The following is a 16,461-nucleotide window of genomic DNA, read 5'->3' as shown; positions in this document are numbered from 1 at the left end:
CTCAAAAGTGGAAGCTAAAACATCACCATGACAGCTAGGGAACCAGAATTCTCAAAGGGAGAGGTCAGCACTGGCAGCCTACACAATTGTTACATGGTTATCCAGTACCAGTGTTTCTCTTGTAGCTATTAGTCCATCTGACAGTGTTAGTTTCTTCAGTGGACTCATCTCCAGAGTCCAGAGGTCTCACATGCTCATGTAGATCAGGATTGCTGTTTTAAAGGAAAGCTATCTGACACAATGCCATTTCTCTCCTCGCTTCCTAAAGAAGATTGTACATTTTTGTTTTGTAGGTGCACACAAACAGACTAATATAGAAAAAAAACACTCTCAAATAAAGTGTTTGTTTTCCTCTTAACAGACAGAAAATAGAGCGCTGCTCTTTAACAGGTACAAACCGAGAAGTTGTGGTTGGCACAGCAATTTATCCATTTGCCATGACACTCTATGACCAGCACATTTACTGGACTGACTGGAACACAAGGAGCATTTACCGGGCCAATAAACATGATGGGTCAGATCAGATTATCATGGTGCAGAACCTACCTCAGCGTCCCATGGATATTCACATCTTGGCTAAAAGCAAGCAGCAACAGTGCGCCAGCCCATGTGATCAATTCAATGGTGGTTGCAGTCACATTTGTGCTCCAGGTATACAACTTTTATAGCCGTGGTGTTAAATAGCCATCAATATCATAGCAAAACAGAAACTGTTATGAGGTCAACTGACCAAAGATACTCTTGGGAAATCCAAATGGTTCCATACTCAATAAGTGATTGTTGCACATACAAACCTACAAACCATTTTTAATGATAAACTGACTCTTTGGAGTATAAACAGTTATTTTGGCATGCATGTTTCAGCATTGATAGTGATTAGATGAGATGTCTTTTTTTATACAATTTGCATCTCTTGAGAGAGAAGCCATGAGATATACATGAAACTTTGGATGTACAAGTTGACTGATCTGATTCCCCCATGTTATTTAGCATCTTCGATGCTAAAGTGCTTGGATGTTGGCCTATTCTACATGATATAGGCTTATTTCAAGAGGCTGAATAAAAATTGTGGATTAGCACAAAGTGTGGCTACCTGTGGCAATCAGATTTTACTTTACCAGACCAACACTTTGTAACTTGACCTTTGACTAATTAAATAAAAGTCAATAAATGGCCATTGTGAGTGCTGTTTGAATGCTTTCATTTTAAAGATCTATTGTTCCCATAGGAATTACAGATAAGAATGTAAAGCTGAACTCTAGGCTATGCAAATATTGTCTAACTGCTAGACTCCTGTGTATTCTTACTTGAAACTTGGTGTCCTTTGTATTGCCAGATATACTAGTATTAAAATAAACTCCTTGCCTTTGTGGCACAGTTGCCTTTGTGCACAGACGTCTTTTAATATATACCAGCCACTAGGATCTCTATCCTCTTGCAGGGTGACTGGTTTTGTATGCACCCCCTTTATTTTTCTGCAGAGAGCTTGTATAGAGAGGACCTGCTGCATCCCACCCACCCAGTACTGCTCTATACTCAGGCTATTTATATCATTATTATTTTCACAAAAATAATGATTGGATGTAGAAACACATGGTGCACAGAAATGGGAATTATATAAATTGTGGCCATTGAGGAACATATATAATTGAAAGTTTTTGTGCCATGGTTTCAGCTTTAACAATAGAAAATTAGTCTGGTAAGTGCAATATCCCATACCAACCATTTGCAGAAATAATGTGTGCATTTTTTTTTCTTTCCTGCAACAGGTCCTAATGGAGCAGAGTGCCAATGCCCATCAACTGGCAGTTGGTATTTGGCCAACAACAACAAAGATTGCATTGTAGACAATGCCACAAGGTGCCAGAGTGGGCAGTTCACGTGTCTTAATGGCCGTTGCATCCCAGAGAGCTGGAAATGTGACAATGATAATGACTGCAGGGATGGCAGCGATGAACTGGAACGTGTATGCGGTATGAGTTAAATGTGCTTTTTGTTCACTTGTTTAGACAAACAATCACACACAAAACACACAGTCATCTGAAAATAACAGAAAGTTTCCATACTTCTTTCTGTTACTCTGTGTTATTCTGCTCTATGGTTTATTTGTATGTGTAATAAAAATCTACTTATTTAGGTTGAAAAAATACATATGTCCATCGCATTCAGCTAAAAAAGTTGAACTCCAAGCAGATCTAAAAAGCAGATTTGTATTCATTGAGAAAAATTATATTTATGAATGCCACTGATGTATGTACATGGCTTTAATTTGTATACATACCCCTTGTAATTCTCTATACAGCAACACTCAGATTGCCCCAGTGTTTAGACTGCAAGCTTTGTAACTATAGCAAATCACAGAGGCTGCCACAGGTATTTGTGAACACAGCCAAGAACTTCACAGACAGCAGAAGAGGGAGGTTCAGCTTTGCTGCAGTGCACATGCTGTATGTTGACAGGGGAGGCAAAATAAAGGCTCAGGAGCATGCTGTTTGTTTTAGTCTTCATCAAACTGTGCTTTCGAAGCTGAGGCTGGGGAGTGGAACCTGGCTGTGCTGCCTTACAGGTGTGCTAGGATCAAAACAACTATCTGCACAGAATTGCAGAATCTGAAATATAATTTGTCAGGTTTTCATTAACATGTACTTGCAGTGCTGTGAAAAAGTATTCATACCCCTTGAAATTTTCCAGATTTGCTCATGTTACAAACAAAAACATTATGTATTTTATTGGGATTTGATGTGATAGACGAACACAAAGTGGCCCATAATTATGAAGTGGAAGGAAAATGATAAATGGTTTTCAAAATTGTGAAAGTGTGGCGTGCATTTGTATTCAGTCCCCCTAAATCAATACTTTGTAGAACCACCTTTCTCTGCAATTACAGCTGCAAGTCATTTTGGGGATGCCTCTACCAGCTTTGCACATCTAGAGAGTGTAATTTTTACCAATTTTTCATTGCAAACTAACTCAAGCTGTGTCAGATTGGATAGAGAGCGTCCGTGAACAGCAATTTTCAAGTCTTGCCAAGGTTCTCAATTGGATTTAGGTCTCGACTTTGACTGGGCCTTCTAACTCATGAATATGCTTTGACCTAAACCGTTCCATTGTAGCTCTGGCTGTATGTTTACGGTTATTTTCCTGCTGGAAGGTGAAGCTCCGCCCCAGTCTCTAGTCTTTTGCAAACTCTAACAGGTTTTCTCTTAAGATTGCCCTGTATTTGGCTCCATCCATCTTCCCATCAACTCTGACCAGCTTTCCTGTCCCTGCTGGAGAAAAGCATACGCACAACATGATGCTGCCACCACCATGTTTCACAGTGGGAATAGTGTTTTTCAGGTTGATGTGCAGTTTTTGGCCACACATAGTGTTTTGCTTTTAGGCCCAAAAGTAAAATTTTGGTCTCATCTGTCTAGAGCACCTTTTTTCACATGTTTGCTGTCTCCCCCACATGGCTTCTCGCAAACTGCAAACAAGACTTCTTATGGCTTTCTTTCAACAATGGCTTTCTTCTTGCCACTCTTCCATAAAGGCCAGATTTGTGGAGTGCAAAACTAATAGTTGTCCTGTGGACAGATTATCCCGCCTGAGCTGTTGATCTCTGCAGCTCCTCCAGAGTTACCATGGATCTCTTGGCTGCTTCTCTAATTAATGCTCTCCTTGCCCTGCCTGTTAGTTTATGTGGACGGCCATGTCTTGGTAGGTTTGCAGTTGTGCCATACTCTTTCCATTTTCAGATAATGGATTGAACAGTGGTATGTGAGATGTTCAAAGCTTGGGATATTTTTTTTATAACCTAACCCTGCTTTAAGCTTCTCCAAAACTATATCCCTAACCTGTCTGGTGTGTTCCTTGGCCTTCATGGTACTGTTTGTTCACTAATGCTCTCTAACAAACCTCTGAGGGCTTCACAGAACAGCTGTAATTATACTGAGATTAAATAACACACAGGTGGACTCTATTTAGTAATTAAGTGGCTTCTGAAGGCCATTGGTTCCACTATATTTTAGTTGGGGATATCAGAATAAAGAGGGCTGAATAAAAATGCACGCCACGCTTTTCAGATATTTATTTGTATATATTTTGCTTCCACTTCACAATTATGTTCCACTTTGATTTGGTCTATCACATAAAATCCCCAAAAAATACATCTATGTTTTTATTTGTAATATGACAAAATGTGGAAAATTTCAAGGGGGTACGACTACTTTTTCAAAGCACTGTAGCTGCTTCCCTTGAGTTTATGGTAAAAAAATATCTGTAGCGCTGGGACAAAAAAAAATATGCCGCAGAAAACAAAAGTAGGAAAGATGCGTACTGCCTTTTTTTTTTACAGTTTTTGGAAGGAGGTGCTTAAGAAGGTTAATAGTGAGCCCACACTTGCTTCCAAAACCTTCCTTGTTGTGATGCTATGTTAATATTCAGTCAAAATAGAGACACATAGAATTAAAACAAATTTAAAGTTTAACTAAATGCAAAACTTATTTTTATCAATTTTGGTTAGCATAAGGGAGGTTTATACCTTTGTCAGCTTTTTTGCCATCTGTGTTCCATAGGGGAGATTTCTTTTCCCATTGAAAGATTTTCCCTCTATTACTGTTCTGGTGTCAACCCAAAAGTTTGGATTTTCTTTCACTTTCGATGATAGCAATGAACAGGACAAATAGAGAGGATGAAACTCTCTAACAGGTGCACAGACAGCAATAAAAATGGACAGGTGTTCTAATCCATCTCCACTCTATCCAAAGCTAAAAAAAAACCTCTTTATGCATTGCTGCATGAAAATGTAAGTTAGTTAGAAACCCCATTATTTCCGTTGTGGCTGGTAAACATTTTAGCACTGTAGTTTAGTGTGAAAGGCAGCGGGAAACTATGTGGGGTTGTCCACACCTACATGTGTGCTGCATGCACATGGAACTGTGTAAATCCAGCCTCATTTAAACTGTAACTAAATGCAACCCTATTTTTGTTGCAACAAAGTATAATTGGGCCCTTTTAATATTTTTTAGAAAAAAAAACTCATAAGAAAATTAGGGAGCCCCTTTTATGAGCATGTCTAGCCCTGTGCAAGCTCTGAAATCGTAGTCTAACCCCTTGAAATGTTCCACATTTTGTCTAATTACAGCCCTTGCCTAATGCTAACCACTTTTTGTGCATTGGATTTATTCATAGAATGTAAAAACCTGTTTTACTAATAATATTGATTGTTTTATCCTGCATGCAGTCCGTTTTGCAGCTGTATTTGCTCTAGCAGGTATGATTACAATATAAAAGCTGCCTGTTGATTCATATGAACAGTGTCATGTTTTTATCTTCAGTTGGATTTTTGTGTTTTATGTTATCAGCCTTTCATACCTGCTCACCGACGGCGTTCACATGTGGCAATGGAAAGTGCGTTTCCTATCTTTACCGCTGTGACCATTATAATGATTGTGGTGATAACAGCGATGAGGTTGAATGTATTTTCAGGACCTGTGACCCAAACACTGAATTTTCCTGTAACAATGGAAGGTGCATCTCCCGCTCCTATGTATGTAATGGAGTGAATAACTGCTATGACAATGGCACATCAGACGAGAGAAACTGCCGTAAGTCAAATGTGTTAAACAGATGTTAAGGAGTTATTTATGGATAAATTCCCTTGTCAATTTTGTTTTTGTTTTGACATTTTTGCCCCAATTATGGAGATTTTCCTTTACATCCTGTCCATTATACAACACAGTAAGTAAGAGGAAATCGCTCCAAAGTGAAGACAATCCTCACTTAGACAGTTGTCAACGGAACAGGTGTCCCTACTATTGGAAGATCTCCCCTCTATTCCTGTTCTCTCTTTCCCTTCTGCCCCTAAATAATAAAAAAATGAAAACATAAGGGACTTCAAGGTGACCTCGCTGAGTTTTATAACATCCACCACAACTTTAAGATTTCGTCATGCCTATTGTGTTTTCCACATGACTGTCACTGTGACTGTCAGGGCCAATTTGTTGTCCTTCAGACTTTAGGAGAGCCGGACTTTGGCCACTAGCAGTAGAAATTTCCTGGGAGTCAGTGGGAGTAATAATACTTCAGGCTTGGCAGTCAGTGGGAGTAAAAAAAAACATTGCATCTGTGGTCAGTAGGAGGAGAAATAGTGCCCCATCATTGGTATTAGTTGGAGGAATAGTGCACCATCATTGGAATAAGTCAGAGGGATAGTGCTCCATTATTCGTTTCAGTGGGAGGAATAATGCCCCATCATTAGCGTCAATGGAAGGAATTATGTCTCATTGTTGGTGTTCATTGAAGGAATAATGCCTCATTGTTGGTGTCAGTGAGAGGAATAGTGCCCCATCATTAGCGTCAGTGGGAGGAATAGTGTCCCATTGTTGGTGTTCATGGAAGGAATAGTGCCTCATCATTTGTGTTAGTGGGAGGAATAGTGCCCTGAGGGCCGGATAAAGGCAAGCAAATGGCCGCAGTTTGGAGACCACTGCTCTAGTATATCGGATATTATACCCAGTCGACTTGTGTATTTTTATAATTTTCTCTTTTATGTCATTTGGCATCGTACAAAACTATATTCATAAAATTGTAATCTTAGATGTGTGAACAACAAGAAAAAAACAAGTAGGGAGGGACAACAACCCAGGTAGATATTAGTTTTAGAAAATTGGCAGAGCTGGATGGAAAATTCTCAGCTGAACAGCGACTACATCCTATTAGATCACAGTTCATGGATTCAAGTAGCTGCAGGTATAAACTGTCTGAATACCATTGCTAGTTGGAAAGTTGGAAGGAATTAAGCACCATGTGATCAACCAGAAGTCAATATATCTTACTTTTTAATATATTTATAAACGATATTGGGTCTGGGATTAAAAATACTGTTTCAGTCTTTGCAGATGACTCCAATCTGCTCAGTGAAATAACGTCCTTACAGGATGTCTCCAACTTGCAAGCCGACCTCAATGCACTGCTTAATTGGGCAACTATGTGGCAAATTAAGTTTATTGTTGGTAAATGTAAAGTTATGCACTTGGGGGCTAATAATATGCATGCATCATACATACCGGGGGGTACAATTGGGGGAATCAATGGTGGAGAAGGATCAGGGAGTTCTGGTAGATCACAAGCTTAATAATGGCATGCAATGTCAAGCTGTGATTTCTAAAGCAAGCAAAATCCTCTCTTGTATTAAAAGAGGTATAGACTCCAGAGAGAGAGATATCATATTACCCCTGTACAAATCATTAGTAAGACCTCACCTGGAATATGCAGTTCAGTATTGGGCACCAATTCACAAAAAGAACATTGGGGAACTGGAGAAAGTGCAGAGAAGGGCAACCAAACTGATAAGAGGCATGGAGGAGCTCAGCTATGAGGAAAGATTAGAGGAACTGAATTTATTCTCTCTTGAGAAGAAGAGATTAAGGGGGAATATGATCAACATGTATAAATACATCAGTGGTTCATATAGTAAACTCATATATATACACACAGAACCCCAGCGCACAGGAACCACCTCCAAAAACTTACACCCAGGTATTAGATTGCTGCTGTACACAGGTAAATTAAACCAAAAAAATATAAAAATACAAAAAACAGCGCAAATAGACACCTTAGTGGTAAAATCAATGAAAATGTCCAAATCAAAAAATATATTTTGTAAAAAATTATTAAAAAAGTCCTTTTCCCAAAGGAAGTGATGAAAAAATAAATAATAGAAAAAACCAACTGTCCAAACCAGGAGAATACTTCCACCATTCACCAGTGAGAAAACCAATAACAACCGCACTCACCAGATAAAGGTGAGTAATACACCTTTTGGGATATATAGGGATCCCAATCCCCCTCTAAGCCTCCTGGATTCCTTTCCACCATATAGGATTTGGGAAGAATTTATTCCAATGGCTCCTGAATTATCCTCACTCCAGACTCCACAGCAGTGCAAGGGAAAGAAATGTGAAATAGTGTAACCCTGCTAATACTATTATGTTGCTAAAAAAGCATAGCCAGACCACTCACATTTGTCAGATGAAAAAACAGCATTTTATTGCCTCCATAGGCTCTCATTAAATCCAATGTTTCCAAGCTTCATAGTAGAGACCTCACAGCCTGATCAGCAGGGGATGACAAGATAACATTCAGACAGTTTTCAAAATGGCCGCTTGGAACGCACCGCTTGGCGTGCGTTCCACTCATCGGATGTGACACGGGACGTCAGGATGGCAGACCGGAAGTGCGTCGATGTGTTTCGCCCCACCCACAGGGCATTCTCAAGACCTTGAGACCTTGGTCTTGAGAACGCCCTGTGGGTGGGGCGAAACGCGTCGACGCACTTTCGGTCTACCGTCCTGACGCTCGTGTCACATCCGCTGAGTGGAACGCACGCCAAACGGTGCGTTCCAAGCGGCCATTTTGAAAACTGTCTGAATGTTATCCTGTCATCCCCTGCTGATCAGGCTGTGAGGTCTCTACTATGAAGCTTGGAAACATTGGATTTTATGTAAGCCTATGGAGGCAATAAAATGCTGTTTTTTCATCTGACAAATGTGAGTGGTCTGGCTATGCTTTTTTAGCAACATAATAGTATTAGCAGGGTTACACTATTTCACATTTCTTTCCCTTGCACTGCTGTGGAGTCTGGAGTGAGGACAAGGCAGGAGCCAGTGGAAGAAATTCTTCCCAAATCCTATATGGTGAAAAGGAGTCCAGGAGGCTTAGAGGGGGATTGGGATCCCTATATATCCCAAAAGGTGTATTACTCACCTTTATCTGGTGAGTGCGGTTGCTATTGGTTTTCTCACTGGTGAATGGTGGAAGTATTCTGGTTTGGACAGTTTGTTTTTTCTATTATTTATTTTTTCATCACTTCCTTTGGGAAAAGGACTTTTATATAATTTTTTACAAAATATATTTTTTTGATTTGGACATTTTCATTGATTTTATCACTCTTAAAGTTTATATTATTTGAAGTAAGGTGTTTATTTTCACTGTTTTTTGTATTTTCATACAGTAAACTCGGTGTAGAGTTATTCACCCTGAGGTCATCACAAAGGACAAGGGGGCATTTTACATCTGGAGGATAAGAAATTTAATCTCCAAACACAGAAAGGTTTCTTCACAGTAAGAGCTGTGAAAATGTGGAATAGACTCCCTCAAGAGTTGGTTCTGACTAGCTCAGTAGATTGCTTAAAAAAGGCCTGGATTCTTTCCTAGATAAACACAATATAACTGGGTACCAACATTTATAGGTAAAGTTGATCCAGGGAATATCCGATTGCCTCTCTGGGGACCAGGAAGGATTTTATTTCCCCTGCAGGAGCAAATTGGATCATGCTTTGCTGGGGTTTTTTTGCTTTCCTCTGGATTAACTGTGGGTATAGGATTATAACTTTTTTTTATGGTTGAACTAGATGAACTTTTGTCTTTTTTCAGCCAGACTAACTATGTAACTATATCCTTTATTCTTGATCTCAAAGCCACAACTAGTAGAAAGAAAATAGTAAACGCATTTTGATTGCCAAAGCATTCCGCTTCATGAGGTCTCAAGCTTGCTTGTTAAAAATCAAATAAGAACTGGGGTATAACCTCCCAGACTGAAATCTTTAGGAGACACAGACAGGTATGTGGAATCTAATTGACTGTGTAGTGGCATTGCCAGTAAACACAATGGCCAGCAGGGAAAATTCCTCCATGCATATGTTTAGTTTACAGTAGATGGGTGAATCGATTGATATTCTCTTGTTCAGTCCAAAGGGTGAGCAAATAAAAGCTAAACATCTATGGCTAGCTTTTCTCCCCACCACTCTATCCAAACTAAAAAGAAAGATTTTGTTTTAGAAACAATTTATGTTAAAACACGAAGCCACACATTTGTGTGCTAAATTTCAATAACCATACACAATTTTTGTTTAAAAACTATATAGCAATAAAAATGTTTTAAGAAAAGAACTAAATGGTTTATATTGCTTGTGGATAATTTGGCTTATTGAAGTATTTTTCAGCACTCTTTTCTTGTTTTCTTTTAAAGCCGATCGCACATGTCAATCTGGATACACCAAATGTCAGAGCACCAACATTTGCATTCCTCGAACTTATCTTTGTGACGGGGATAATGACTGTGGAGATATGAGCGATGAAAGCCCCACTCACTGTGGTAAATGCTCTCCTGTTTAATCAGATTACTAATCACCATTAGAACAACAGGGCTTTAGAGCTGACTTTTGAGCTGAGGAAGCAATAAAGCCAAAAGTAGGGTAATAAATGTTTCTTCAAAGTTAGTACTTGTAAATGTTAAGAGCGCTCAAAGGAAAACACAAAGCCAATAAATAAATTGTCATTACAAATATCTATTGACCAAAGTTTTAGGGGCTTTCTTTGCTCCACAATATTTGGGGACTATAAAATGCTGCTTCTGGGCAGCAAACTAGCCAGACACCATGTAATTCACCCATCAGCAGCTTACAAAGGAAATCCACTACACCTGTTGAGAAATATTTTTTTCTGCCCCAAAATGAATGCAGTTCATAAAAAAAAACAACAAAACAATATAACCTGTCGTTATGTAAGTTGTTTTTTTTCTGATTGCATTCTGCTTTAGTTCGATGTAAAGTAGCTTTTTTATAATTGTCCTTTTATTAAAAAGAGGAAAATGTACTAAACTGAAAAAGGTAGTAATTAAATCCCTCAGCTAGGGGTACAAATTTGTGTTGAGGTATAGCCAGGAGGTATATTGCAACACTAAAGTAGCTAATATCTTGCTAAAGGAATGATAATGGTAATTCCATTTAGCTATTACTGTGACATTATATGAATGGCATTTGACTTTTTAAGATTGTACTTGCATTTCCATTTTTTTCTCATGATCATGTTTCATATAAAGGCTATAAAAAACTTCCTCTAGTGGGTGTCTACATTCCAGACACACAGCTATCACTTTTGATAAATACAATTAGAATCAGCTACTGGACAAGCTATGTACAGGGTGTATTGCTTGACTAGGTCTAGAAAGCCGAAAGTCTTATAATAGGAGAAAGGCAGAAACATTTGCTTCATTACTAAGCAAGACTTACGGCCTGCATATACTATAATCAAAGATGGCTGCTCACATGTACATACGTAATTAAAGTGAACCTCACAGTTACTTTACAAGTCTTCATGAATAAACTCTCAGTAAGCCACAATGTAAATAGAAATTTTCACAAAAGCTCTTCCTCTGATCATTAAAAAGTAGCTAATATAAAAGAGTATGCAGCGCTGATAATAATAAAATCAGATGAAAAAATCAAATACATAAGTTGCACAATAGCATATGTTAAGGTAACTCAGTCCATATTACGTGGTGAAACAAAGTGAATATGTGCAATTGTCCAAACAATCCATGATCAGGGATAATCGTGACTCTTGTGTTCTTGTGAATGTACAAACAATGCACTAACCAGATAGCGCATAAACTGCGCGTGGAGCAATTAAGACCCGCTCCTGGTGCTCTGGACTTGTGATACCAGGAAGATGTCATCTGCAGGTTAGCCACTAGATGTCATCAGTCTAGGTGTATTCGTAAGCCATCCACCAGGAAAGGGAGGGGGGAGTCACACATCACTCTAAAACCATCAGGAACCTTCAAAAACGGGCTCCCATGGAAATAATGAGCCCCAAGAAAGCTTCTAATAGTGTAGTATGTCTTTAATTAGCAAGATTTCAGCATATACAGATAAGGGATACAACTTACATCCCTATCAGATCTGGCCACCAGGGTGTCAGTCAGGATAGCCTTGTGGTATATGTACACAGGTCAGGGGCACCTCCCTAACGCGTTTCATGTAAATAACACTTCCTCAGAGGAAGTGTTATTTACACGAAACGCGTTAGGGAGGTGCCCCGGATGTAAGTTGTATCCCTTATCTGTATATGCTGAAATCTTGCTAATTAAAGACATACTACACTATTAGAAGCTTTCTTGGGGCTCATCATTTCCATGGGAGCCCGTTTTTGAAGGTTCCTGATGGTTTTGGAGTGATGTGTGACTCCCCCCTCCCCCGCTGATGATTTTCCTGGTGGATGGCTTACGAATACACCTAGACTGATGACATCTAGTGGCTAACCTGCAGATGACATCTTCCTGGTATCACAAGTCCAGAGCACCAGGAGCGGGTCTTAATTGCTCCACGCGCAGTTTATGCGCTATCTGGTTAGTGCATTGTTTGTACATTCACAAGAACACAAGAGTCACGATTATCCCTGATCATGGATTGTTTGGACAATTGCACATATTCACTTTGTTTCACCACGTAATATGGACTGAGTTACCTTAACATATGCTATTGTGCAACTTATGTATTTGATTTTTTCATCTGATTTTATTATTATCAGCGCTGCATACTCTTTTATATTTTCCACTGGGTTCCAAAGGTTACCTCTTATGCTAGCGGCTTTATATTCATGTTCCCAGCGCTCAATTAACATTTTTTTATATATTAAAAAGTAGCTATTGAGCTCCAGTCAAGCTTAGTCTGATCAGTCTGCTGCAAGCAGGCTATAGCATTTCCTCAGTCTTCTCTTCCCCTAGTGATCAAACAGCAACCTTGTAACTTTGTAGCAACTTACATAGAATGCTGTAGGCGCTATTATGTGTCAGATCTTTGTGAACTTAGACAAGAACTGCATATGCATCAGGATTTACTTCAGTGGTGGCTAGCTTGAAAATACTATAATAGTGGGCCTTAAGTACAGCCTTTCCTGTGTTGAGGTGCATTGCATTAGGTTAGGTGGCCTATTAATATAAATGAATTGTAATGGAGCTCCTGCTGTATTTTATGTAGTGTACCACAATGCACTTTGAACAGAACACTGTGTCATTCATTTGTGTCAGTGGCTGAGATAATTACCCCCAGCATGGTACCCATGACTGCAATAGTAGCCCTCAGCACTGGTGTCAGTGACCACAGTAATAACCCCCACCATTGGTGTCATTGACTCCCATAAAAACCCTCATCAATGGTGTCAGTGACTACATTAAAGCAGTATTAAACCCAAAGGCAAACATTTATTATATTTCAGATTATCAGTTCTTAGATGTGATGGCTGCATTAATTTTATTTTTATGCTTTCTTTCTTTTATTTTCATTTGGTGATCCAGTCAGTAAGTCTGTTGTTTTTCAAAAGAACAAGCTCTCTTCCAGATATATCAGTTTACAGAGATGAGACAAACCATTTACCACTGACAGGGATGCTTATAGTGATCAGCTTTTATCTGTATATGTAAAATCTTTATCCCAAAAGGAAAAAAAAACTGTTTGCTGTTCTGCTTCATACAGAGCTAACTGGAGGTTGGCTTTAATTTGTTAGTGTATCTATATTTTGCTTGTACACCTAACACTCCCCTCTCCCCAGACTGGCAATGCTGCTGTCTAAAGGTGCCCCCTGTTTGCCTTCATCCAGAGCGGAGGCACTCTAATGCAGGAGGTACTGTATGTTACTGGCCAGATTACCAGTTAAAAACAGGGAAAAAAAGCCTAAAAAAGAAACCAACCTGATCAATTGGGTGGAGGTGGTGGTCAGGTCAGTGGAAACAAAGATGATGTTTCAGCACCATGCTGCTCTGCATAGTATATTGTACTTTCAGGCAGAGATCATTTCACCTGGCTGTACTGTCTTTATTTCAGTGCCGGGTGCTAAAACACAAGAACACTTAAAGTGTTACTAAACCCACAACAGTAAAATCAGTCTGTGCATGCAGTAAAGCATGCTTGTTATACTCATTGTAGAATCTAAGGGGTTAATCTTCCGCATAGTGTAAAAAAGCTGTTTGATCCTGTCTTCTATGATCCTCCCCTTCTTCTACTGTCCTCAATCCAACTTCTGATAGTACAGAGCTCTAGGAGTCACTCTGCACATGCTCTGTTTAGGGTGTATTGCTAGAGATTTTTTTTTTTTCATGTGCATGTGATCGGCACAGGGCCAATCAGCACAGTCCAGACAGAGGGTCAGGAGCTATGCAGCCTCACAGGTCAGTCAGAGCAGAATGAAAACTCCTCCTACTAGCTTTAACCACTGCTCAGCTGGACACTGATAGAAGTCACAAGACTGAATTATACTGCTGATGAGAAATTTATTTAATAGTTAATATTTACTAAAATAATTGCACTTCCATGTTCTGTGTACAGTGGGAGACCAGATATAGTGAATGCAGGGTCCTGGGTATAAGTAAGTTAAGCACCCAACATTCTGCTCCTGCTCTGCAAAGTTCACAAATGCCCAACAGGTGGTGGCCCAGTCTAGGACATTGCAGGCCACACACAGAGAGTTGGTGGGCCACATGCGACCTGTTGACTCTATGTTGGGCATCACTGATGGGTAAGTTCAGGAAGTAGATGCTGATCCTGAATAATGCCTGAACAAAGATTGCTCTGGAGAGAAAAGCAGATAAAGTCATTGTCAGGGGTAGTACAGTGATCTTTGTGACAGGTAATAATTACCGTACCTTTATGATTTAGAATTACAACGTACTTAGTGTGCTTAAGTTAAACGAGGACAAACATGTTTTTTGCTGGAACCACTTAAAGTTCTTATAAAACATTGCAGGCAGCACATATTTCTGAATATTATTATAACAATACCTTTCAAACTATTTTCCAGCTACATTAACATGTACAGAGAGTGAATTCCGCTGTGCCTCTGGGCGCTGCATTCCCGGACATTGGTACTGTGATCGGGGAGTGGACTGTGCCGATGGCTCAGACGAACCATCATCTTGTGGTAAGTGCTTGCTGTGGTAAGTGCTTGCACCAAATACTTTAGATGAACACGTGTCACATATGCATTTATCCACTGAAGGAAGAACTGGGGTCTTATTAAAAACAGGATGTGGTTTAAAAATTAGTTGCTGTTAGTGTTATACAACAAAGATTTTTTTCTTACTTTCCAGGAGACAGGCCAATACACAATGTGCACACATCCAGTTTTTGACAGCATTGCACCTTTCAAGTTTTTACTTTCCTTTTCATTCCTCTAGTTCATTATGCTGAATAATAAAAGCTCCCCTCATGTCACAGCCACTGAGATTTTGCTTGTTCCCACATGGTTTGAAGCAGTTTTAGGGAATACATAAAATGTCTGGCAACTTAAACCTTCAGCATTAGCCATTGATTTATTATACTTTTAAAAATCTCTGCACTTTGTAAATTTCAGTGTGTTCTGTAGAACTTAATTGAGGTGTCATGATCCAAAGGTTCACAAAATGCCACTGGGAACCCCCAAACCATTTGTGTAAGTGGTTGGGGTATAAGCATATCTTTCTCATGTCCTACATAGCAATGTCTGGACTTCTCAGTCACTTGAGCATTGGACAATTTCACATTTGCATAAGCAATTCAGGCAGTTCCTGAGGCGTGCCATAGCCATATTTTCAGAAGTAAACGATACTTGCATATTCATTCCAGTGTGCTATATTGTAAATTTAGTAAACATGTGATTATGACAAATTTTCTTTAAAAGATTATTCGACCAAAACAGGTATTTTTATATTTGTTAGATCCTAGAGCAGCCTTTCTCAACCTTTTCTCCCCCTAAAATAATTTTCAGGTCTCAAGTAGTTCCTGTTTAAACCAATTCATGATCAGTCAGTGGAAAGAATGCCCTTTAGATTGGTGGTCAGGAAAAAGAATACTCCTTACACTGGTAATCAGTGAGAAGAATGGTTCTTACACTAGGGGTCAATGGGAAGAATGCTCTTCACATTGCTGGTCAATGAGAAAAACGCAGCACCTACAGTTGTGTTCAGAATGCCACTTTTACAGCCAGCTAAACAGATCATTGGTGTCTTGCTGATGACTTGTCCTAGTGGTGTTGGCCCCAGATCTGTGCAGGTATCGCCAAATTGGTATGGGGGGTCAAATCAGTTACAACTCAAGGAATCACTAGCATCCTCTGGAGGAACCCTAGTTGAGATAGTTATCTTAGAGCAATAAATTATGCTCATTAATCTCAAGCACTGTTTTGGTGAGATAGATGTACTCAGGTTCCTGAGTCCCCAAACCTGTGGTCATCATAAGGGGGTTGTATTATCCTTGTTGTTTAAAACAACAGGAGGTGCTAGGGCACACAAAGGTAAGCAAGAACACCAAAATCTTCCGGGTAGACAGAAACATATTGTGAATTATAGCAAGTAAATCTTATTGTTGAAGTATCCAAGATATATGAAAAGCCAGGGGCTGATTCAGCCCACCAGACTTCACCTACACCAAAAATAAAGTTGTTGGGCAGACTGATATTTAAATATTGTATGCATCTAACATAGCCACATCACATGACTCCATTATAATATGAATATAATCACTACCCTAACCTGTGACTATACCTAACTTTACATGGTTTATTTATGGCTTAAACCTCCAGGTACATTTGATACGCTTTGAGTTTTTGTTTCTGTGTATGGACACTTCTCCTGTCTCAAGTGAAGGGGCCTAGCTGAGGAGGAAA

At 39.4% G+C, this 16,461-nt stretch overlaps 1 protein-coding gene across 1 annotated transcript in view; it reads left to right on the top strand.

The window, feature by feature from the left end:
• The window catches only part of LRP2 (LDL receptor related protein 2), a 295,072-nt gene that overhangs the window by 195,935 nt on the left and 82,676 nt on the right, over window positions 1-16,461 (top strand). Inside the window, exons 43-47 of the mRNA XM_089660407.1 lie at window positions 362-651; window positions 1,770-1,973; window positions 5,346-5,588; window positions 10,013-10,138; window positions 14,620-14,739. Coding sequence (XP_089516533.1) covers window positions 362-651; window positions 1,770-1,973; window positions 5,346-5,588; window positions 10,013-10,138; window positions 14,620-14,739 — 983 coding nt within the window. The remainder of the gene's footprint in view (window positions 1-361; window positions 652-1,769; window positions 1,974-5,345; window positions 5,589-10,012; window positions 10,139-14,619; window positions 14,740-16,461) is intronic.

This window comes from Staurois parvus, unplaced genomic scaffold (genome assembly GCF_062004578.1).
Source record: "Staurois parvus isolate SC_StPar_1 unplaced genomic scaffold, SC_StPar_1.0 ptg000031l, whole genome shotgun sequence".
In the NCBI taxonomy this organism is placed as follows: Eukaryota; Metazoa; Chordata; class Amphibia; order Anura; family Ranidae; genus Staurois; species Staurois parvus.
This window is presented reverse-complemented; position numbering and strand designations above follow the sequence as displayed.